The 25,324-nt window shown below is 41.4% G+C and overlaps 2 protein-coding genes across 5 annotated transcripts in view; one reads left to right on the forward strand and one right to left on the reverse strand.

Moving 5' to 3' along the window:
- Positions 1 to 6,146, forward strand: part of CCDC146 (coiled-coil domain containing 146) — a gene marked incomplete at its 5' end in the record, with an annotated part of 60,419 nt that extends 54,273 nt beyond the window's left edge. Inside the window, 4 exons of the mRNA XM_083860627.1 lie at positions 1,331 to 1,459; positions 2,931 to 3,068; positions 4,733 to 4,981; positions 5,877 to 6,146. Of these exons, the coding sequence (XP_083716753.1) occupies positions 1,331 to 1,459; positions 2,931 to 3,068; positions 4,733 to 4,981; positions 5,877 to 6,047 (687 nt within the window). The 3' untranslated portion in view covers positions 6,048 to 6,146. The remainder of the gene's footprint in view (positions 1 to 1,330; positions 1,460 to 2,930; positions 3,069 to 4,732; positions 4,982 to 5,876) is intronic.
- The window catches only part of GSAP (gamma-secretase activating protein), a 45,957-nt gene continuing 25,641 nt past the window's right edge, over positions 5,009 to 25,324 (reverse strand). For 2 of the 4 annotated variants that reach the window (XM_083860268.1, XM_083860267.1), the window contains exons 20-31: positions 22,342 to 22,467; positions 21,880 to 21,935; positions 21,439 to 21,470; positions 19,853 to 19,914; positions 18,233 to 18,328; positions 13,851 to 13,921; positions 13,189 to 13,283; positions 11,969 to 12,088; positions 10,458 to 10,519; positions 8,464 to 8,568; positions 8,220 to 8,313; positions 6,179 to 7,683 (exon numbers count right to left, since the gene is read on the reverse strand). In XM_083860268.1, the coding sequence (XP_083716394.1) occupies positions 7,583 to 7,683; positions 8,220 to 8,313; positions 8,464 to 8,568; positions 10,458 to 10,519; positions 11,969 to 12,088; positions 13,189 to 13,283; positions 13,851 to 13,921; positions 18,233 to 18,328; positions 19,853 to 19,914; positions 21,439 to 21,470; positions 21,880 to 21,935; positions 22,342 to 22,467 (1,020 nt within the window). In that variant the 3' untranslated portion in view covers positions 6,179 to 7,582. Of the gene's footprint in view, positions 5,245 to 6,053; positions 6,154 to 6,178; positions 7,684 to 8,219; positions 8,314 to 8,463; positions 8,569 to 10,457; positions 10,520 to 11,968; positions 12,089 to 13,188; positions 13,284 to 13,850; positions 13,922 to 18,232; positions 18,329 to 19,852; positions 19,915 to 21,438; positions 21,471 to 21,879; positions 21,936 to 22,341; positions 22,468 to 25,324 lie in introns of those variants that run through there. The other 2 variants (XR_014589959.1, XM_083860269.1) reach the window with 2 other exon arrangements.

Genomic DNA, 25,324 nt, shown 5'->3' on the forward strand with positions numbered 1-25,324 from the left:
CAATTCATATTGCATTTAGAAGTAAAGCTATTTACATTTAACACGAAACTTTTTAATGGCTTTTGAACAGTGGTTTGGTGCAATAGTCCTTCTCTAAATTAACTATTCAGTCCTGCAAAATTTTCCTTGGTGAGCTGCCCCTAATCTCATTAAGATACCACTGCCCCCAACAAGGCATTTTCCCCTGAGTTAGTGGTTGAGAAATTTGGCCCCAGATAGAAAAGATCATTGGAAGCAAAGCTGCATCCTGCTGTTTGTGCTGGCCCTTCTTTTACATTCTTCCTTTCTGTGTATTTTGGGCTTGAGTTTTAGCTATTTGTTAGCAAAATATAATTTTCAGTACCTAGCTATGTTCAGAATGGTGGCTTGCTGAGGAAATTGTTCATTACACTCATCTAAGGCTTTTACTTTAGCTGCTATTAGACAAAGTGTACAGGAATGAGTTGTGTGGGGTTTTTACCTGGAAAATAAGTATTTAAGTGTTCTGGTAATGTTCCACTGCCACCTGAGAATATATGTCAGTTTTCTGTTTTCTAGTTAAATATGACTTGTTAATTTCCAGTGACAAACTTCATCCTGGCAACATCTAAACATTTATTTTATATTTTGGTGATTGTTCATACCTTTGAGAGCCTGGGACCACTTATTTCCTTCAACAGTCATCACCTGCAGTGGATGGTTAACATTTACACTTGGGTAGTGTTATGTCAGTGCTAACAGCTCACTGACAGACAGCCAGATGCACAGCAGAGCACACAGCCCCACCACTGTCAGTCTTGCAACTCCAAACATGAAAAAAATGGCCCCAGTCACTCCCTTAGTGAGTATTTACACTGAGCCTGGATGTCCCTCTAACATATTCTGGGAAGCATTATTCCATGGGAAGGTCCCACATGGGAAAGGTCAGGGAACACCTGTCTCTGTGAGTCCCCAGTCCTCATTGCTCAGTGTCACTATGGAGTCACTTCAGGACACATGCCTGGGAATGTTAGTGTAGAAAACTTGGATGTTGGTAGGGGTGAGACCTTCGGTACTGACCAACAGGGAAAGGAGAGCTTTCTATTGTATTCCTGAGGATAAAAAACAAAAAGTAACCAGAGGACCAAGAAACAGGTTGAACTCAATTTTTGTTAAATGGCAGAGTTTCCTCTGTCCTGTGACTGTCACACTGTAGTTCTCTTTTAAAAGAAAAATTTTAAATGGCTCATAATTTTATGTTACCCGCCCTCCTTCCCAGTAAAAGGAAAGCTTGTCTGTTGAATTCTCCAGACTAAGGTCTGGGGATGAGTTTGGTGGGAGTAAATAACTGTTGAGGCTCTTTGTTTGCTAGTATTCCCAGTGCAGGGACAAGATTAAACAGCTGGAGGACAGTCATGCTGATGCCACAAATGAGAACAGAAAGCTAGAAGTGGGAAGGAAGGACCCATCTCCACCTGAGCTGCTAAAAAGGATTGAACAGGTATCATCACTTCTCATATCACAAACTATGCTGCTGTGCTTGGCCTCTTTTAGAAAATGCAAATAGTGTCTTTTAGTTTTAAAATAAACTTTCTGCAAGAGGAATCAAAATAATTATGATTCGCTATCGTGAACTCCAGCCTAGCATCTGTTTTGCAGGTCAACTGGACATGGGACATTTTGAGTTATTCCAAGAGAGGCTGGGGAGGGGGAGCTCTGTGAGGTACCACTGGCTCTGCAGCATCCTCTGCTGACTCCATTCACATCACTGGCACTTCAGTGCAGACCCAGCTCACTAGGGGAAGGCACAGAAAAGGCAGCAGAGGGAGATAAATGCAGAATAATAAACTGCTAACAAACAGGGTTGTCAGTCTTTGCTAACTGGCCATGAGCTGTTTCACCACTATCCACGTGCTGTGAGCAGGAGACAGACCTGCCAGCCTCTTCAAAGTCTGCCAGTGTGACACACAAGCAAACACTGCCCCTTGTCAGGGCTGGGCTCCACTGCTTTGCTTCCCTGCTGAAGAAGGAGCCACTGAAGAGAGCTTGGTGGAAGCAGCAGCCAGGCCAGGCCAGCAGCTGACACATGACTGCACCTCTCCTGGTGACTGCCCCAGAGACTTGGAGGGAAGCAATAGGTCCAATGGAAAGCCAGTTTCAGAGCCCTCTGTGTGGGGGGGAAGAAGTTAAAAACCCGGCATTTTCTTATATAGTTTTGTCTGTCCCATTTATGGCAGCACAAAACTCTTCCCACTATGTTCAGTGTTTGGGACGGGATTTGCAAAGGGCTCTTGAAGCAGCAAGCTCTGAGCACACCTCAGAGTCCTTCTTTTGAAATCCAGTTTGTAAAGACAGACCCTGAACACAGCTGCTTGAATTACCTGATCTTTTTGCTTTACTGTCCCACATTCCTTGACAGGAGGGAGGTCTGCATAGCTGAGCAGGCCACAACACAGCCTGCTATCACCAGCCTACAAATTAAGAAGAAGGTTTTCTTGGAGTCATGATCAGTTTAAATGTTTAGTTCAATCTCCTTGGGATTTAAAGTCATTGTTGTTATAATTCATTTATGGAGCCCATAGTTTTAGCATGAGGAAGAGCAAAGTATTTAAAGTAAGGGCTGAAGCCTTCCATTATGGTGTGACTCAAGGCCAGAAGATTAAAATAAATTACTAGAAAAAAGCCCCATTGCTTTCAAGGAAAGCACAGCAAGGCAGTAACAATGGTGTAACCCCTGTCCCCGAAAGGGCCTGGTATGATATGGAAGAAATGTACGACTGACAGTAACCAGCTGAACCAATTTGGGCCTGATCCTTGGCAGAGAGGGTGTAAATTTGACAAATCTGATAGTGAAGGTGTTTGTTTATGACTGTTCACCAGTATTATTTCAGCAGCTCAAGGCAATCACAGAATGTTTTGTGCTGCACCTTCCTCTGTCCTTTCCTTACACTGTGTCCTCTCTCTTGCTGCAGTTGGAGGCAGAGCTGGTGCAGAAGGAGCAGAGACTGCTGAAGATAGATTTTCTCAGCGAGAACATTTCGGATCTGATGGACAGAATCCGTGCTGTGGTGGAGAACAGCAAGCAGGACGTGCTGCTGTTTGCTCAGAGGGTAAGAAGGGCACTGCAGGCTCTGCTTGCCAGCCTGTACAAAACAGAATCTGGGCAAGAGGTGATTCACTTGCAAATTACAAAAGTGGCTGGAAACGTTGAGAGGCAAATCATAAGCCAGTCATCAGAAATTACAGACATGAATAGCAACAGTAATACAGATAAACCAAAACTATTAGGTGAATGTCCTCTCTTTTAAAAAGAAAGTTGTTCCATAAATGATACCTTTCACCAAAATATAGAATTAGTTCTTTTTGAAGTAGATCCTTAGAAACTTTGTAGGATCCTCCTTTTGCAAATGTACTTAACAGCCTTTCCACAACAAACAGGTCAAAGGCTAAAAAGAAATAAGGGGAAAAAAAAGAAATAAAGGAAGGCCAGGCAAATTCTACTCCAACATACAAAAAGATGAACTTGGTATCTGGCTCAAAGTTCTTCTGTTGTTTAGGTAGGGAGAATCACACAGGAAACAATTTCCAACACAGTTTTTAAAATAAAATTATAGCTATTTTCTTTTAACTGCAAGTAATACTGTTTGGGAAAGACCAAAAATGCTCCCAGCTCCCATATTCCTAATTAAAAACCTGCAAATTGAACAGAGTTGAGGGAAACACAGAAAAAAAATTACTAAGTAATTGATGTAAAACAAGGCCAGGGTAGAAATTTTTCTTAGATAATAGGTTTGGCAAACATGAAAGCTTAAAATGGTTTTTAGTAATTAATTTTAAACACACACAGAAATATCATGGTTGTTAACTGTGTTTGTGAAATGATGGCCATGGGCTAATAAACTACTGTAAGAATGGCAGTGTGCCAAACGTTGCATTCACAAGTGCTCTGGTTCTCCCAGTTCCAATTAGTTACTTAAAGAGTATTGAAGCGTCTTTGTTGTTGTGTTTTTTTTAAACCATCTGCAGTGAGACTCAAGGATTTCTGTCACATTCCTTTTCTGTTTTTCTCCTTTCCAAGGATAATGTCCCAAACCCACAGCCCCTGGAACAGCATTATCACTCAATTATCTCATAGGAATTTGGCTTATTCCAGCTTTATTATGAAATTATTTGTGTATAAACTCAAAAATAATTGGGGTCCCAGGCCTTTGAGGGCTGGGGGCGTTTTGCTGTTCAGGTGGAAAGGACAAGCAAAGACAAATGTGCTTTTCTTTTCTTGTATTGGAGTTAATGTGACTTCTTCAGCAGCCAATATTTTTTTGTTCTAAGTGATCACAAAAATTAAGTAATTTTCAAGAATTAAGCTATTATTTGTAGCATCGCGTGGCTACAGTGATTATCGATCCAGGGAGGTACAGGCGCCGGAAGAGAAAACAGACTAAAGAAGTCTCTCTCTGTTAAGCACGAGGGTCCATTTTATTTCCCTCCTTCCCGAGCTGGGAAAGGAGGAGAAGGCGAAGAGAGAGAGCGAGAGTCCCGCAGGGACAAGGTGGTAGGGTTTTATCTGGTAATCCAGGGGAGGAGCCTAGGGTTTGGGTCAAGGGAGGAGATAAGGAGAGTAAGATCAGAAATTCAGGTACTTCGAAATGGGAGGATTTCATACTATTTAAAACGTTATCAAGCTGGGCTTACTTTCATGTGCTGACCCAAGTGTCATGCCCAGTGAGTGCCTGAAGGAAAGCTCTAACAACAATGCAGCTGTTTTGCATTCCAGAGCAATGACCTGCAGAGGAAGATAAATTACAAAACCCAGGAGATGAGGGCTCTTTTTGCAGAGTTAGCCATGAAGCAAGCACTTGCTATTGAACTCCAGCAGGAACTCAGAGATAAAGAACAATTTGTGATGACTGCTTCATTGATGATAAGTCAAGGCCTTTCCCCTCCTAAAAAAGCAGGAAAGGAACGGTGGAAGATCCTACGCAATAAGAAGATGCAAAAAGCAGCAGCTGAAACCAGAGCTAAAGTAAGTTTTTGTCAGACATTGAGACATTGCAAGAGCTCCAGGAGCCAGTGCACGTTATGGTACAGATAGAGACAACTACTACAGTGGGTTTGTGGAGTTTTAACTCTAGCCTGGCAACACTGCTTGGAGCTGGTCATTGAATCTTAAGGAGATCATATACTAAAAATCTCATCTTTAATTATTAGTTTGTGTGAGCGTGTTGTGGCTGAAGGGGAGGGCAGCCATCAGTGGAATACTGCTCTTCATTGGATTTCAAGGTAAAGCTGCAAAAGATGGAGTGTGGGGTTCAGGAGAAGTAAGCTTAATGCCTCCCACATACAAGATGCAATGAGCATCAGATTAGAAGCAGCAAGAAATCAGATTGCTGAGCAAGGCACTGAGGGCAGGCATGGCAAACAGCTCTTGAAACCCTACCCTGCTGGACACTGCCTCTTCCTTGAGATGGTCAGTGCTCCCAGAGCAGAGAGCTCCTACATAATAATAGTAATAGTTTAGAATAAGAAACTTCTGTCATGAAACTTCTCATGCTGTGACTCAAGCTTCCTTTCAGTGCTGTGAATAAAGGCCTACTCTAGTAATTGTATTCAGGAACAGAACTGTTCCCCCAGATGTTCTGTGCACAATTACTAGATCTATTAAAAGTTCATCTAATCTGTTTTCTTGACAGGTAACAAAAGCATGACAGGCTCAAACAGTCTGCTATTTAAAAGGACAAACTCACATCTTCATGGTCAAACCTCATGCTTTCCTTCTAACACCCCTTCAGCTTTCCAGGCTTGCCAGGGATTAGGCTAATGGTGTTTCCTTTGTCTTGGATTCTGTACCCTGGCTCAGGAGAGCACTGGAGTTTTAAAGCACACAAGCCCTGTGTGACTAAGCTGTGTTTCTCTGACAGCACCCTGCAGAGGAGGAAAACGGTGCAGTGCCTGCCAATGCCCTCACTCTCCCCAAGGAGCAGGAGAGACTCCCACTGCTGCAGCCCCACATGGCTCCCTTCAGACCAAGCGAGCCCAGCTCGAGTCTGAGACATTTCAAAAAGCCTCCTGCAAAGCCATCTGAAATCTGAACAGACCTGAAGCAGGAGAGACCATTACCAGCTGCTGGATCCCAAGAGTCAGCAGCATTTACACAGCACTGAAGGAAGATCTGTTGGTGTTGAGCCAAATTCCATACTGAAAATTAAGTATTTGTTCATGCCAAAAGCACAGCTAACTACTCAGTGATCCAGAATCCTTTCTCCTGGTATCCCAAATGCAGTGCAGTATTTCAAAGTGTCAAGAAAAGTGAGTGATTCTCATGCTATATTTTTTTTCTCCCCAGGTGAAGTTTTATTTCATCTGAAGGTATGTTATAATACATTCATTAAAAAGAAACAGATAGAAAATCTTCTCCTGTTATTAATATAATACAAAGTGGCCATCACCTGTACACATACACCAACATGGCTTTCTGCAGTCTGGGATTGGAGTTTACACTTGCCAGAGAAATTCTAATTATATTAAGAAAAATATTCCTTCTCACTATGCAGTCACTAAGAAAGCTAAAGCTTCAGTGATGGCAACGACAAGGGAGTGACCATGAACTTCCCATGTCACTCCCAGGAACTGGATCTTTTTATTTCAGTGGTAAGGACCAGGGAGCATCATTGGAAACTACTCAGAGAGAATATCAGAGGTTGTTTTGAAAACCTCCTAAATATATCAAATTGTCTAGTTTAATAGTCTGGAATTTTGTAGGGTTTTTTAAAACTCTATAAAAGCTGCGGAAATCCAGCATGGCACAACTTGGCAATTTTTTTCTTTGGAAGAAATTGCTATTACCATTTTAAATTAACGTCACAGTTCAAAACTTAAAAGAGCAAACAATATTGGCTCAGTTACATAAAAACAGAAGTTGAAAACAAATGAAAAAACAGCCTGCCTAATTTCTTTCTGAAGCTGAAGTTTGAACTGTAACACTAGATGTTGTAAGAAAGAATTATGTAAAACTCTGACCAAGCCACTGTTAAGATCAATTTCGAAAACTTTTTTCTCATGCTATATTACTTACAATATAAAAAAACACCCAAAAACTCCACAAACAAACAAACAAACAAACCCCCTACATAAACTGTCATGATAACTGATACCACCACAAGGAATGAGTAGCTCTTTATTCATGCCTGACATAAAAAAGTCATTTGTTATTCTTACCTGCTTTAGACAACCATACCAAGAAATCCTTTTATTAATCCAAGTAAACGGTTAATGGTTCTTGTTACTGTACAACTGGACTGCCTTTTCCAGCATTGTCTCGTTAAAAAAGTGACATTTATACCAATTTTCACAGCATGTTTTGACACCCACTTTTGTTCCACTCCTTTACCACTTCAAAATGAACCCACATTTCAAACCTGGGGTTATGTCAAATGCATTTCTCTAGGATTTATCTAGAAGTCAGTAATTTCAACCTCAGTTTGTTGGACTAAACACTGTTTTGAGCAGCTCATGTCAGTACTGGCAACTACCCAAACTGCAGGTTATTTGGAAAATAACATGGCATTTAAATAAATACTTTACAAAGGCACCACAGCTTGACAGCCTTCTTCAACAGCATGTTATTTCAGGAATATTTGAGTCCCAGAAGTGCCATAGTGTGCTTAAGTGCTGTTTCCTCTACAAATCTTGCATTTACATGGTCTTGTTTTTCATATGGATGTACACCTAGAAAAACATGGGGGGAAATATTTACAAAATTGTACATGCTTCTGTAGACTTACAGTCCTGCAGTCTATTAAACATCTTCATGTACAATACCAAAAGATAAGGGGTAATAGAAATGGGTTTTCATGCATCCAGAATACCTACAGCTTTCAGTGGTGCCCTTTGGATGCTCATCCATGGCAAAAACTAACCTATTACTGGGATGTAAGTAAATTATAACCCACACAGAGGGAAGCCTCTCTGAAGGACGGACTTCCAAACTGGAGACCCAAACCCAGCTTGAAGCAGAGTGGCTGTGTTAGTGCAAGTGCATGAACTGGCCCAGGACACTTTTTCCTCCCCAAATAGGATGACACCCATACATGGAGACTCTTGGCCCCTGACACTTTCCATCAGCAGAAAGGTGACCAAACCTTGTGTTCAGACATCACTGGAGTTTTAATAACTCAGTAATGTCACTATATAGGCAGGCCACAACTGAATGAGCATCAAAGGGTAATGATCACTGGTCCTCCAAAGTACAGAATTAACATTACCTTGATTCTCTATCTCTGCCAGCACATTAGTCAGGTAGTTCAGTGGCAAAAACTCCACGGGGACAGAGAGGTTCTCAGGGATAGGCCTGCTGCACTGTAAGGGAGAATACTTTACCTTAGTTCACAAAGTCACACAGTTGCACCAAGGTTTCAATGTTTCTTTAGTGTGTTATAGCCCACAGAAAGCTCAGGAATCTTAACACTGTCCAAGTGTAAGATTTTAAAACAGCCTCTGTGCTCTTACCTGCCTGTTTCCCAGCTTCTCAAGCAAAAGTTTCACGTATTTCCGTGCTATTAAATTTGCATTTATTGGATGATTCCAGTACTGGCGGACCTTTTGACCAAGAGCCTAGTAAGCAAAAACAAACCCCAAAACCTGAGAACATAAACACGGGACAGTGGAAACTTAGAAAGAGGAAAAGAGAGAAAAAGCTGACACAAAATCCAGGCTGTAATGCAGATGTGCTTTTCTTTCAGCCCCTGATGTCAGGGGCTAAGAGGTCATCATGTTTAGCCATGGAGCCTTCCTTTCATAGTAACTAAGAGATCACAGTGTGTTCTCAAAATGTGGGAAATCAAAACCTCATCACTCAGTCCTCACCTCAACCGGTCTGTCCCAGCGCCACTGTTCCACTTGACACGTGTACTTAAGTACTAACTGAACCTTTATCCTTTACTGTGACTGATTTGAATCTATTCTTCCCCCAAAGAATAATGTAGATAGATGCCCCATTCCTCAAAGCTCCTTCAGGACAGGGCTTCTCAGGCTCAGTCTTAAGGAACCTTACACAAGCAGAACGCTGGCAAGGAAGGATACTGGGAATGTAAGTCTGGATCCCATTATTCAGGTCATCATCCTGCAAAGTGATAACTTTGACTCACATTCCCAGAGTCAAAAGAGATTCAAAATCAGGTTTCTCAAAGTTTCCAATCCCAACGAATATGCCAAAGAAATTAGTTCCACCTTCTGCTATTTTCCCTGTGTAGATCTTCCCTTGCCCCTCCCCTTCAGCTGTACTGCAATACAGACAACTGTTCATTTTAGTAAATGCTGTACAGTTTAATGTTGCTTAAATCCTTTCTTCTGATTGAACTGAAGTCACCCACTGCATGAAACCTGCTCAAAATAGTCCGAGTCACCCCAAAGTGACCTTTCTGGCAAACAGACTATTCCTGGCATTTTTTCCCAATGCTGTAAATAGATACAATAAAGCACTGAGTCTACTGTGCATAGCTAGCAGCAGTTGTTCCCTAAATCTCTCCCAGCTCAGCCCTTCACGTCAGAGCGTGGTTGGAATGGAGTTCCCCACGCACCAGGCCCAGGGCTGGCAACTCAGGGGCCCCGTGCTGACCCCAGCTCACCAGCCCTGCCCCAAAACAAGACACAGAGGACAAAGAACATCCTGTGGAGTTCTCCTCCTCTACCCCTTCCCAAAACTGCTGCCAAATAAAGAAGCCTTTGTTGGAGGAAAGCCCAAGCAGCACTTCTGGCCATTTGAACTATAAGTGACAGCACATAACGAGCAAACAATGGGCAACTCATGTGGAGAAAAGCCTGTTCTGCAGTGAGGCATTCCCCGAGGGGGATCCCTGGAACTCCTCTGCTTCTTGACATCTCGTGCTTCCCCTGCAGTCCTGTGCTGTGCACTAAGAGCAAAAGGGGAAAAGGAGAAGTGCATCTCCCATTCTGCTGGAACATTTCATGGAGGACCAGTAACCAGCTCTTGTGGCTTGTCAGTCAAGTCAGCTTGTCAGTGGGCGAGACTGTGAGGTTTAACTGAGGGGTTATCTTGTAATTCATCCCTGCCACAAAGCTGTGGTATGATACAACTTTACAGCTTCTACTGTACCGGCTTTTGACCATATTTTTTGAAGTGCATAAAACCAAACACAGAGGTCACAAGTGAGAAAGCCTCTGGGCATGCTAAAAACCACACACAAAACCCCCATAAAGCCCCTTTAAACATCATTGCCTTATGCAGATAAGTCTCAGCAGAACAGTGTCAGTCTTGTTAACTTCTGTAGGATATTGGAGACTCTGTAAAACACTATGGACAAATCTATAATTTAAGTTATCAGGGTATCCTACAAGTCCAGGAGCAGCAGATGGAGAAACTGTGGATGTTCTGGTTATATTTGAATCACAGGCAAGTCTTTCATTGATTTGACCATACACACAAGGAGGACTTTCCTATCAATTCCAAAATCCAAGTAATTACATCTAAAGCCATTAGTTACCTCTGGAAGCCTCATGACAATACTAAACTTCAGCTTTTCATTCTGTTCAGTGTCATCCAGGTCTATAAGCAACAGGAAAAAAAGCAAATCAAACAAACTAATCACATAACAAACTTTCAACTTTCACTGAAGACATTCGGAATAAACATCACTTCCTTAGTGAAATGAAAATTTCAATTTTAAACAGAGACTATTATTTACATTATGTTACATAAATAAGGTCCATTATTTACATTTATATCATGCGTACAAATATATTTCTGTATATTTGTCCATAACTTCACCATTTTATATAAAAATTTATAGAGTAATTCAAATGCACTTTGACTGAGCACAACTCTCCAAGTTTATATTTCATTTACCAAGATCAGGCATAGACTGATACAGCATATTTTGTTGTCCCTTTTCTTGGACACTGGAGAAATAGCACATCACTGGGCACAGCTGGCTTATGTTCAGCCATCACTGAGCAGCACTCCCTGGGCAGCTTTGCAGCCACTCTGCCCTCACCTGTGATGCTGTCTGGGGTGGTTGTGACCAAAGGTCAGGACCCAGCACTTGGCTTTGTTGAACCTCACAAAATTGACCTCTACCCATCAATCCAGCCTGTTCATATCTGTCTGCAGAGCCCTCCTACCCTCCTGCCCAACTTGGTGTTATCTGCAAAGTGGCTGAGAAAGGACTCAATGCCCTTGTCCAGATCATTGACAAAGATATTAAACAGGACTGGCCCCAATACTGGGTTCTGGGGAACCCCACTGGGGACCAGCTGGATGTGACTCCACTCCCCTCTGCTCTCTGGGCCCAGCTGTCCAGCCAGTTTTATCCCCAGGGAACAGTGCTCCCATCCAGGCCAGGATCAGCCAGTTTCTCCAGGAGAATGCTGTGGGAAATGGTGTCAAAGGCTTTACTAAAGTCCAGACAGACAACACCCAGAGCCTTTTCCTCACCCACTGTGAGTCACCTGGTCATAGGAGGAGCTCAGGCTGTCAAGCAGGACCTGCCTTTCACAACCCCCTGCTGGCTGGGTCTGATCCCTGGTTGGCCTGTACACACCATGTGATGGCACTCAAGATGATCTGCTCCATAAGTTTCCCCAGCCATGAGGTCAGCATGACAGACCTGTTCCTCTCATTCCAAACATAAAGCAAAAGCTCTGGGCTGGATAGCAGACTAACTTCCTCACACACAGGTGTGCACTTTCACAGAAATTCCCCAACAAATCCTATGATGATCTTTAGTATTTGCTTTTCTAAGAAGTCTCAAGTGGAAAAACTACAAACTCAAATCCTCTCACACAGATATTCCTTTGTGTGCTGTGGTGAGACCAATCACATCACCTGAGCCCAAACTTTCTCCTTTCAGGCAGGCAACACCATCAGCTACAGCCCTCACTGAAACAGCACTCCAAGAGCTGAGTGTCCTGGGCAATATAACCTGTGTCCAAGGGGAGTGGCTTGAAAGAGTCAGTTAGCTGGCTGTTAACAAATGAAATACCATGTGCACTGTACCTTTCAGCAATTTCCTGACACACGTTTCTGTTAACTGCAAGATCCCACTGTCAATATAGTGCAGGAGAGTGTGCAGAGGGAGACATCGAACACCGAGACCCAGGTGCAGAGTGTGAAAACCTATGAAAGAGACAAACTTGTTCGGTACAATATGTAATTTTTCTAATTCTCTTTTAGAGACTGGAATTAATCTAGCTAAAGCCATCAATTCCCTTGATTTCTGATTGTTTATAGTTGGTGAGGAAATCAATTTATCAAGTCAGGTAGTCTTATTTACACATCCTTTAATCCTCTCAAGTACAATCTTGTCAGAAATAAGAAAGCTAAGGGGATTGAAAACAGTCTTTAAAGTCATACACCGCCACTTAACATCTCCAAGCTGTCGCTTTATATCTGAATTGTTCTATTCATTTGTCTTTTATCTCCCTCTTCCTCCTAATTAATCAAAAGCTGAGGCCTCACCACCTTCAGGGTGTCATTGCCACCCAGACAGTCCCACAGGCAGTGTTAACACTTCGGCTTCTCCTTCAACACCAGCCTGATGATGGTCTTGTGTCATGTAACACCCTGTGGCAGCATTTGTGCCCACACAGACTGAGGGACAAACTCATACCAAAAGCAGTTTCAGTGACTGAAGACAGACCAGGAAATAAAACCCAGAAAGATTCAAACAGAATTGGAAAGCATTAAGATATTAAGATGTCAAGATGTCTTTCCCTAATGAAAATAAGCAAGTGCTTTGAAAATGCTGTAAATAATTATGAGGAGCTCTAGGAAATTAAAGTCTACTATCAAGACTAGCTTTTCCATCAAGACTGGAAGTAATCTCTTCAGGAAAATTATTAGCTGGGCAAGAGCATGAGAAAAAACTCTATCTGCTACAGGATAGGATTTTCCCTTGTAGCTCTTGACACTGAAGCCCAGTTGACTAAAAATATATATATGTAAACAGAGTGTAAATCTTAGTTCTAAGATAAGACTGCACCCATGCATTCCACTGGAAACCTCTGTTTAGTTTTCTCTGTTTCCAGTAACTATTTAGCTTTGCTTCATTTCACTTGTACAGGTACATCAAGGGCCTTCCCCTCTATAACTGACTTGAATAGATGTCAATATTGCCAAAGCTGACTTGACATGTGCTGCAAACAGTGCTGTGCTGGGAGGAATTTATAGCACTGCTCTTCTCACTTATGATTAAAACAGCAAAACACAGAACTTACCAGGAGGTAAAGGCATGCACATGCCATTTGCTGCTTCCAGAATCCGACTCATGATGTGGAACACCGCAAACTCTCCTGCACTTCCTCTCTCATCACTGCAGTTAACAAAGTAGCAAGACAATAAGAACCGTGGGTGCCCACACACTCCTGCAGAGAGAGTCAATTTGCCATAGTGGGAATGCACTGAATGCCTGCCTTTGGGATGAAGGGTCATGGGATGCTGCCTTGTTTCCCGAGGTGTCTCAGCCAGCACCAGCTGCCCAGTGCTGCAGACACACAAAGCCTGTGGTGTCCCCATCTCCTCCATTCACTGATGCACATTTACAAGGCTCTCAGCAGTACTCGGAATCAGCAGCAACAGATAAAAGGGTGCTGGTGTAAGTGACCTGGCTTTTATAGGTGTTTAACACCCACCACCCAGCTTAGGACCACTCCAAATTCAGCAAGTTTGAACTCCAGCCATAATGCTGCCTATGTGGTTAATATTCACACTGGCCCAGGGAGGGCCAGCAGGATCCTTAAGAGGAATAAGTGACAGTAACATTGACACTGACAGCAGCATAAGCACTGACTGTTCAAAGGAGTTCTACTGATGAAGACCAAAATCATTACACCCATAATTTAAAAGGCAGGCTGAAAACTTTAACAAATCACTTGCTCACAAGCAGAAGATACAGGAATGAAGCTGGTATCTCCTCCAAACTTCTTTCATTAGTCGATGCACCAGATTCAGCTAAAACAAAAAAGAAAAGACTGAGTGTTTCCAGGAACCTGAGTACAGCAGGCCCTTGGCCTTCATTCATTCCACACACCAGTTTATGTTTAAAAGTTCTCATGGGGCTCCTATTAAGTCTTCATTTTTTTCTCTAGGGCCTTAAAAGGTAAAGTCATTAAAATTTGAATTGTAATGAAATTGCCCTATTCCAGCAGTTTAAAAGTGCTTCCAGCTTATCAAAGCATCATACAAGACATACAGCAACTTAACACACTGTGCTTCTTGGAGATAACTGATCTCAAGCTCTTGCAGCAAATTCTCAAAGATCTGTTTGCCGTGAAAGCAAAACCAGAGTGTCCAAGTGGCTGAGCATCTGGCAAGGAACAGTCCCAAGGGCTCAGCAAAAGTGGATAACGTTGAAGACAGTGGAATGTTCAGTTTGCCAAGAAAAGTCTGCAGGAGGAATCACAGATCTAGTCCTGGCAAGGAGGAAAAATGAGACAAGTAAATGCCTCTCCTCATCTATTGAGTTTCCTTTCTGTCCCCAGTGAAGTGAAACAATCCCTTGGCCCATGTTGTTGTTTTTTGTGCTCCCAAACTGACGTCCACCACACACAGTCAGCATATACCAAAGCCACAAGCCCTGTTCTCACTTGGGCCTTCTCAGCTTCTGCAGCTGAAAGAGAAACCATGCACGGAAGAGTTGAATAACTTCCTCATGGTTGTCATGTGTAACCACTTCCACATCTCAGTAACACAACTGAGACACTTCCTCTGCACCTTTTATCTCTGGCCCTCAAAGTACAGCAATCAATCAATCCCAGGAAACTCAGGAAACTAGTCTGACGCCTGTTCTGCCAAGAGGTGTCACAAGAAGTTAGGAACCCTTTTCTTTGCCCTCTCCATTGTCTGACTCATCACAGGCTCTGAGCAAGGGAGAAACAGGACACACAGGAGAGATCCACAGGCAAAGGCCAGAACTGGAATATTCATCTTCAGTAATGCTCCTGAGTGCTCCTCCTTGGTCAGAAAGCTCTACAAAGTAGCACCTTTCCTGTCCCACCATGACTTAAGCCAGGCTTGCACAGCTGCCTGATGCAAAATACCTACCTAATACTTGCCATCTCCACACCTTCTAGATATAGTGGAAAGATCCAATTTAATCTTTCTGAAGTACAGCAAGTTTTCTAGGAAATTAAGTGATTTCCAGTTTCCACAGAAGGGTCAGAAGAACCACACCTGCTGCTGGAATGAATTTGACCTCTGGCCAGCACAGAGGGTGCAGCTAAGGCCTCTGCACCAGGAGCTGCAGCTAGATCTGAAGGATCAGTGTTGAAGTGAAGGTTCTTACAAGCTCCAAAATCACCAATCATTTTTTGTGCAACACAAAGGGTTTTCAAGAGTATGCTACTTCAGAATAAGTATTTTTTTGCTTAACAACACAGGGCACAGAAAGTCATTAACTTCTAACACTAACTTCTTAAGTCATAATCATCCAAACTATCACAACATACTTGCATCTTAAATACATAAATGTTTGTGATGTGATACCCTCACTAACAGCACAACTCACTTTGGAGATCAGTATCTACCCTTGGCATTGTAGGAAATACATACAGAAAGATAACCCACATCTCAATCTCTTTTTCAGAACATAGCACACAAGATAATGTGCATGAGAGAAAGGCAGCATTATCTGTCTGATGGAAGGAGCACAGGCAGCTTCCTGTCCAAGGTTAGCAGTGGGTGTCTGGGCCAGCCAAGTTAAGAGCTACACCAGGGGAGGTGATTTTCCACTGAGTAACAGATGCACAATAAGATTTTTGGGGCACATACATGAAGCCATTTCCCTTGGGAGTGCTCTAAACTAATGAGAGAACACACGACCAACAGCAAGACAGCACATGCAGGAGGGCCTTGATTGACAGTGCTGTCACCTTGTCTTGAAACATCTACAGTTCCAGGCAATGGTGCTAAAGAAACTGAGGTTGTCCTAAAGTAATTGGGAATCACAAGTGCTCAGCTTCCTTGGCTGTTTCTACAGGAAAGACTTCAAAGCAGTCAAATAGAAGAACCAGGAGCAAAGGAGAAAAGGGAATTATGAGACAAGGTATTGGTGTCTTTCAGATCCCCTCCTGTGCAGTAGCATGACACAGTTCTTCCTCCTGAGGAACCTCAAATCCAAATGGTGTCTATCTTCTGTTCCTCTGCAGCTGAGCCTATATCAGATGACAGCTGGCCACAGATATCCGGGTAAAACATGCAGCTACTGCAGCGATTTGCAAAGAAATTTCAGTTTATTCAGGTCTGCCTGCTCACCCTGCCTCCCCTTCCACTTGCTGCTAGGACAGCAAATGTCACACTGCTTCTGTGAGTTATTTCTCCCCTTTCCTGCCTCACTGAAATGAAAAGAGTGAGAGAAACAGATGTGGAGCAAAGCTAAGATAAAGTGATTGCAGAGGAGAGAGAGCCTATGGACACACAACAACCACTGCAGGAGAGGTGGCACATGGACTGGGAGCAAGGCACTCTCCAGCTCTGCAGAGCTCCTCAGCAAACAAGGAACTCCCACTGAGGTGCCATTCACACTTCCCCACGTTACTTCTCTGTATACAAGAACACAAAGTTCTCTGACAGCAATCAGCCTTTGCCTGTTGTTTCACAAGAAACTCTATGCTCCCAAGTTCTGGCTTCTCCAGCTTCTGCTGCCATTGATTTACACAGTGACTACTCACCACAGAGCCTAATCTCAGCCACTCCTGGGTTCCTGAATGTCATGCAAAATACTTTATGAAAGCAAACAGTCAAATTTCAAGTCTCCTCCTGTTTCATTAGTTTCCATAGTTCTGTTCTCACTACTGATGCTACAGAGAGCTGCAGTAAGACTCAAACCAGTTCATTTCCCTAAAGAACTCTGAAACATTTAGGATATGGAAAGGTTTGAGATGTAAGAGTTTCTAATTGGGATAAGGGGAAACAGAAGTTTAAAAATGAAATAATTTCTAAAGATTTCCAAACAGTATGTAAGATGCACTAACAAAAAGCAGAAGCATTTTTTAGAGGCACATTATCTTTATTTATAGTAACTTTTCTAAGAATAAGCCTGTCAATTGAGTTGAAAGAATTAGTCATGAGAGTTTGCTTGTGGGGAGGGCAGAGATTTGTTTTGCAAGATTTAGTCTGCAATAATTTAACCTTGCAGATCAAGGTTGAATAGATATTTTCACATTTTTTATCTTAGCTTTTACTAAAAGTGAAGAAACTGTTATTAGAAATTGAATCAAAGAAGAATAAATGTTCCGCTTGGGCTTTTTTCAGCACCATTTTCAGGTACAAAGCTTTGATTCATGTTGTACTGTTCCTATTTTAATCAGGCACCAGTTTTAGTTTCTTTCCTACACAGATACATAAAAGTCTGCCAATTACCAGTGAAACAACTTGTGAAGTTGTCAAAGTGAGGCCTGCACAGTCAGGAATGGCAGTGAGGCTGCAGTGGTTCAGAGAACACTGTGACATTGACACAGCAACTGACTCACACAGGAGATGCAGATATCAGCAGCCTCAAGGAAGTTTCCCAAGGTTTTCATCCCTAGAAAACAACACTGTGGGGAGTTTCTACTGAACACTGGGGCAGGGACAGTTGCCATGCAAGCTTTTGAGGACTCTGCATTCTGCAATTAAAGGGCACAATCTTGAGACAGACAAAACCAAGTACATAACTTTTGTGATAAACAGTTATTGGGTTTTGTAGCTTTTTTTCTTTTTAAAGGTCTCTTAAGAGGATGAAAGACAGAAAAATAAGAATTTGGAAGGCAAATTTTCACAATAGTTTACAAGGATTTCTTAATGCAAAACTGTCTCCTGTCACACACACAGTGCACCAAGGACACTGTGTAGGAGTGGTGGTGATTTACCCACGTCAGATTGTAATGACATCTTGTTTTGTTAATTTTTTATTTCTCTTGGTGGCACTTACATTATTCAAGACCTGCAGCAATGTGTTTTACAGGAAACCAAATGGATCTAATGGCTTTAAACATTCAGGATGAGTTTCCATTTTATTTCTGGGAGTAGAACATATTTGCATAAGCTGTAAATTGAACTGTTTCTTCTGTATTCTGAGTGACTGGTACAACTCTTAATAATATTTAAATAATAATAATTTTCATTATGAATTTATACAGTATTAGGCTGAAAAACAGGTTTAAATATCTTTAAAACAAATTCTTCTCACCAAATACATGCTATATACAACTGGTACACACCCAAGGACTTACAATCCAACAAATACACACTTGCCCACAACATTGACTATGAAATCAAACTAACCAGGTTTGCAACGTAATCCAAAACTATTTGGTCAATCTTCTTTTTTCCAACATATTGTAGATGTCTCATAAGGTGATCCTTTAGCTGAGCAACCATCTAGGGGGAAAAAGCCAACAATTTGTTGTCATTGGGCATCTTCAAAGAGACACAAAGGCTGCAGCAGGTGTAGGGCCTGATAAATAGGCATTGCCTCAACAAACATTTCCCCATTACCAAACTCCAGTTCAGAGTGAGATCCCAAGCTACTGTACAATCTTGCTAAACTCAGCAGCAGATGTTGAATATTCAAAATGGTTACTTGGTGCAAATTCAGCAAAATGAATACTAAGTTGAACTTTCAATAATATCGAAAAGAAAAAGCTTACAGTTCTCATACCTCTCTGTGTTAAGCCAAGGGAACAGGGTGAAAGGATTTAAATATGAGCATTGAATCCTAAGAATATAAGTACTTGGTACAGATAAATAAACCTGAGAGATTTTATGAGAGAAAAAACTAGCACAAGTACAATTTGTGGTAGTTGCCAAGAACCTGAGGACCAGCATGATTAATGGCAATTCCAGGTTAAACATTAATTGTGAAGTCATTAAAGTTGGGTGTTTGTTAACATACAGTCCATGCCACTCCTTACTCTCTCCTTTCTGAAATATTTGTTGACCTCATGTAGCTTCAGATTGCAACTCAAGTCCACGCTGGCTCTCCTCTGAGAATTACTAAGAAGCTCAGAGTGAAACTGGAGTAAATAAAAATCTGTCTCAAGGAACTTTTATGTAGATTAATCTCAGTGTGTCAAGACAGCAATACAGGTATGAGTCAGGCAGAGACAAAGTGACCTGCTTTTTGTATCTGTCTGAATAAACAGAGGGAAAGAAATGTAGAGAAACTTCAGAGAATGAGAGGCAAAACTTGGAAACAGAGAGACAACTGCAAAGAAAGAAAATCTGCCTCAGATGTGAACAGATAGGACAGTGTTGATCTGCTCTTCACTGCTAAGACCTTCTAGTGCATGCTGAAGAGTTAGTTGACTTTAAAAGTAAGAGAAGAAGAGATAAGCCAAGATGTGTATTTAGACAGAGGGAGGACAGGTGGGCATTTGAGACAGGATTTATTGCCCAGAAGCATATAGATGGTAGATCCTTTAGGGAGATCACCGGCGAAAACAGTGCAAAAGAAGAAGGGACCTCAGAATGGCCACACCAGTCTCAGAAGTGAGGGAGAAGGAAAAAGAAACAGCAAAAAAATGTTAGATTGAGGAGCAAGAAGATCTCTGCTCATCAAATTGAGAGAAGGTGGGGGGGATGAATTCACTTTTATATGTTTTAAAGGCATAAAACAGTCCAAAAATAACTGACAGATTAAGATGACCTCCCAGTTTCTGGCCAAAGTTATATTGGGAAAAAGCATTTGGACAAATTAACTTTCTATTCCTGTTTTTCCCCTATGCCTTACGATGACCTGCTAAGATAATATCACGATGCTGAACTCTAAAACTTAGAAAATTCCATGTTTGCCCCATAGCTACCCTGAGTGAGCTTCCACTCAGCACTGGAACTTGGAAAGTCACTCTTCACACATCTGTGGAGCCTGTGCGACCTCTAGTGCACACTGACAAAAGCACATACCAGTCCCATGAGCAACTGCTGCTGATAATCCTCCTCTTCAAAGAGAGGTACCAGCCTCGCCTCTAAAACAAACAGAGCAACAATCGTTCAAGGACATGGCACTAGAGAAGTATCACAAGAATTCAACCAGCTTCAAAAGTACTTACGAACAGACAAGCAAACAGGAGCTGTGGTTTGATCTACTCAGCTACAGAACTAAGACACTGAAGAACCATGGACTGAATAAGAGAACTGAGAAATGGAAAATAACCCTTTATCTGTCATCCACTTCTTCTCTTTGATATTTAAGTAAGAATTATCACAGTGTGGTGACTCAAGAGAGCAAAGAGGCAGAGACAACCTTCTGGTAACACCACTGGTAATGTGCTACTTAGATCTTGTAATTTACAAACCAATAAACTCTAGCAGCTGTATGGGTTTTCCAGGGAAATGGCCAGACAGAAAGTAAATACTCCAGAAAGTCACTTCCCACTGATTCTCTCCCATGGTCTGCCTGCTTCTGTTACTCAGATTTGTAGACCACTATGAAAAGAACACTTCCCTAACTAAATGGAAGGAGATTACAGTGTCTACTGAAATTAAAAACCTGTATTTCCTAATCAGTGCTTCCTGTCTTCTAAAACAAAGGAAGAAAATCAATCTTCTATTTCATGATATAGATAAAACCAACTTGAGATTTTATGGAACCAAGTGCTGAACTCTTACAAAATTTTCACCTGTTTTTGCTCACCTTCAAATATCTTTACACCAGCACACAAAGACCTGTGCTGCTTGATTTTAAAGCACTCAAGGACAAATCTACAGGGAAACACTACACTGATGCTTGTTACTGGTTGGCAGCTATTTAGAAATTATCTAGTAACAGTTAAACACCTGACTTCTTCATCAATAAGCACCTTTGAAAACACCAAGCTGAGGTTCACAAAGTTGATAAAAAGTCTCTCCAAGTCAGAGCCCATTGACACAGATGACTGCTGTTAGGGGCTGGAAATGAGTACACTGAAAATTCTTGGTAATAAAAGGACCAAGCAGCACTTAGATCAGCATCATGTCACAGCACACAGTGGCAGGGCACATAAAAGGCATTAATGTATGAACAGCAGGAACATAATACACTACTAAAATTCAGTTTTACTTATTTGTGACAGGGAAAGCGAGCATCAAAAAATCTCACATGTTTCTGGCCTAAGGAAATTCATTACATCTCCTCTCTCTACACCTTGTTTTTTCACCAGCCCTAATTTCCTGCACAAGTTCTGATGTTGCAAAGGCAGCTATAAGTGGACAAGACTCAACACTAACATGGTATCATTGATACTCTGCTCCATAAGAAAAATCCTGAAGAAGGTCTTTAGCAGACCAAATTTCACTGCTTATGTTGTTAGATTCAATATGAACTAGGGACTTTATTTGCAAGCCTTTCCTAGTCAGTACATGAAAGTTTTCTTCTCATCTTAAATCCTCAAACTCTTCTGTGCTGAAAACACACATAGCCACTGATTTTTAGCAAACAACAGCTGGGTGGAAATATTCTAATAAACCTAAGTCTTACAGCTAAGGCCTATATCAAGAAAGGTTTTACTTACCAGAGTCCCAAGTGTCCAAATGAGAAAGCACCCTGGGGTTTGAAACAAAAATCAGTCTGTTTCATATGCAATACTCTAAAGGCTTTCATAATATCATTAAAAACTCAAATGAGCCTTTGATCTTTCAAAGATGGATAAAGAAATCTGAGAACAGTACGTATGACTAAATGTAGTAAAAAATACCAGATAGCATTAAAAAAATTCTGTCTAGGTTGCTTGGGAATAACTTCATATCTACCATAAATTCCCTAGCTCTAGAGGCCTGTATTTCAGATCCTGCTATAGTGATTACAAGGATTCCAATAACTGATTTTCACCAGGATAATCTTCTTTAAAGATATCTAATCAGATATGTAATTAACTAACTAAATGGCACATGAAATCCTCCAACATACTTGTGCAAAATAAGAAGGGGTAAATATAATAGAAACCAGTACGTACTTCTTGGCATTTTCAAAAATATTCCTCAAATATGCTGTGGTTCTTCTCTCCTCTCTCTGGTTTGTAAACAAAAATCCCAAAATTAACAAAACAGAAGACTAAATAAAATATTCCCTGACAGAATGAAGATGAGAAATGAATTTCTCTTTGAATGGAAATAAAACACAATGGGGCCTCACACTATCATCCAAGTGCCCAAGCTGATAGGCACTCACACACATGTAAACCTCACAACAATACAGTGCACGCTCTGCTTTTCTTTAATTCCTTGCATTACTTTAACAGAATAAAACTTACAGGCAATCACCTTAGGTGAAATGATTGCAATTTCTGATAATCAGATTCCCATTTATTCATCTTCAAAATAAAAAAGGCAACTCATCCATGCTTGACTTTAAAACACCCATTTCAGAGACAGCTCTGGAGAGTTCCAATGTTTCAGTTCCAGGGCCTCTCACTCACCTCCTCTGAAAGGTTACGCCATTCCCTCCTGAGCATGTTACTGTGGTAGTGCAAGTGTGGCTCTGCATACTTCACACTCTCCAAGTTTGAGTTGAGCTTCTCCCAGAAGCCTTTGGAGTTTTGGAACTGAAAAGTGTTGCAAAGAAAGCATGAATACAGGCTTCTCTCTTAAAGAAATACCTCATTACCCTCCCACTAAGTGACTGCAAAGACATTTGATTTATGTGAAAACAACCTAAGTGAAAAAAGTTAAACCAAAGCACTAAAACTAATTTCTCTTGATGGAATGGCTGTGGTAGCACTTACTTGACTTGAGGTCAAGATTTGGTGCCTTGAAAGAAACAAATATTTCTGGGTCACAATTCATCTGACCTATTTTCATGTTTGAGATGGGAAGAACTGCACCACACAGACTACACTGGCCGTATTGCCTAGACTTCCTCTGACTGTAAAAAGAGCCTTAGGCTACTAACTTAGATGTAAATGTTTACATTTGGTCAAATAAATCCCATTTCAGGTTTCTAGTAGTTCCAAACAGAGGAATACCACCATGGCCAAGACAGCTGCAGGATGCCACTCTTTTCAAGCTGCATTAATACTTAGATTGCAAACATCCATTTACCAACCTCAAGTAACAGTGCTTAATCCCAGAAAAGAAACAAAATCCAAAAATTTCCATAGCAATTCTAAAGCATTTGACTCTAATGCTAAAATTAATTTAAACTCAGCTGTGAACAGACAGGAGGAACAAAATCTAAACAAAACCACGCCGGTTTCCTGAGCTAGTTCTTGGTCTGGGTATAAAAATTTGAAGCTGCTATTTATAAAAGGGGCAAAACACAATCATTGCTGAGGAATAGATGAGATTAAGGCAATTTTTTGACAGTTTTGTCAAAAAAAAAGAGATGGTACCAGCTGTTCTTGCCCCTCTTAATAGACATTATCTCCCAACACAGACAGTGCAGTAACAATATTTGAATAAAGAGAGCTTTGAGTTCACAGTATTCCTCCACTTGCACTGACATACCGGATTTTGCTCTCTTCTCTCAACTATCCTACAATAACAATAGCCTTAAAAGAAAGCCTCAAAAGGAAGAAACCACTTCCTACTATAAACTATAATTTGTCAAAGAAAATAAATTTCAAAGACTCAATCCTGCCAGCCACTTTCCTCCTGCTGCCAGTGCCTATTGTCACTTTATTATTGTAGCTGCAGCAGAGAAAATAAATCTTGGGTTTTGGTTCATATTATAGTTATATTTAGCAGCTGCAAACTAGGATCACATATGGCACCATATGTTCATTCTGTTGGACCTAACTCATGAGACCTACAACCCACTACTGCAGAATGTTGTTCAATTGTTACCAACATGAAACCAGAGAAATATTAAATACAGCATAAGGGTATCATCTAGTGACCAATCCATGTAACAGCACTACCACTGCAAAACTGTGTTCAGGCCACACTGGACTGGGATATGTGGCAGGGGGAAGCAAGACAGCAATTTTCTTTCATATATGAAATCTCTAACAGCATGTGGTAGATTTCAGTGTTTGCTTTTAATCCCAAAAATATGTATTGTATTAGATCTCATTAAGAAGGCAAAAGTTTAAAGTAAAGGATTTTTTCAATTATATCTATTATTTCTTGAGGATCATCAGGGCAAGGAGTAGAAAGAGAAGGTTTCTTCATCTTAGGTTTTTATTTGGGAGACATTTCTAGAGAGTCAAGAATTGACACCTAAGCATGACACCTAAAAGACATTGTATTACCAGAAGCCAAAGCAAGGCTGTACCAGTTTGCAATCCACAACAAGCTCCCATGAAGCCTTTCATAAGCAGTGGGGTTTTAACTGAAGATGGAGAGCTCTCTGCTACACCCCTTGGAAAAGATGTGGGGTGACAATTGCCTTTGAGAGGCCCATGTCTCTCTGGACTGTAGTGCTGTGTCTCCCCAGCAGTGATGGCAGTCACAGAGCACTGTAAAACATCACTGCACCCCAGGGGCTCAGTACAGCACAAGGGAGAAACTCGTTTCTGGTGCTCTGACAATTTCTTGCACTATATATTTTCACTCTTCCCCTGGACCTCCTTCTATTTTCTTTATTTCCCTTCTTCCTCCTGCATCCTCCCTTTCTGATTGAACTTATTTGCACCCCTGCAAGCTTTGTTTGTGCTTAAAACTAAGAGAAAGATTAAACTTATTAATTGCAATCCTTATGGAAAGTTTTGGACGATTGGACTAACTGTTTCCACTTTCTCAGTATATCTTGATGAATAGGAATTTAGTAATAAAAACACCTGATACCCAAATACCACCTTTTTTTAATGTGCATATGGACATACCCCTACCAAAAGCTCTCAGCAGCTTATGGGCTTGAGAACTCCAAAAAGGTTCTCAGAGTAACAATTAACTGTTGTTTCTCTGAAATGCCATAAAATCTCTGCAACTTGTAGAACTACTTGTAGAAACACTATTTGTAGAACCAGATCTGTTACCAGGGTCTGACTCCTGATGCCAACAACAGGCATCAACTGAAACACCAACAGACCACTTAAGCTGTGGTGGGTTTGTGACACTGGTGTGGGTTTACAGCATTAAACTTTACCCTGTGCATTAGCATCTTTGTCCTCATGCAAGAGTCAGGGCAATTTGCCATTAAAAGTCGCAGGAAATACTTGTCTTTAGTTCAACTCTGACCTTTTCAATCTGTTTAGGTTTCAGACAGAAATAGGAAATGAGTTCCACAATCAGGAAGTATAGCTGCTAAAGGCATGTGCCCCCAGGGGCTTGAGGTTCAATCTCAGACAAATTAAAGTCCTGCTAACTTTGACCTCAGTGAATTACAGGGATTATCTGCACACAAATGTTCTCAAGATCTGATTTTCCCAGGTGTCCCAGTTCTCAGGGCAGCCTTTCCAAGCAAAGCATGCAAACCCAATTCCCTGACAGCAGCCCTGTGAATCTGTGCAGCACAGCTGT

The sequence above is a fragment of the Zosterops lateralis genome (genome assembly GCF_965231275.1).
Source record: "Zosterops lateralis genome assembly, chromosome: 4".
Taxonomy (NCBI): domain Eukaryota; kingdom Metazoa; phylum Chordata; class Aves; order Passeriformes; family Zosteropidae; genus Zosterops; species Zosterops lateralis.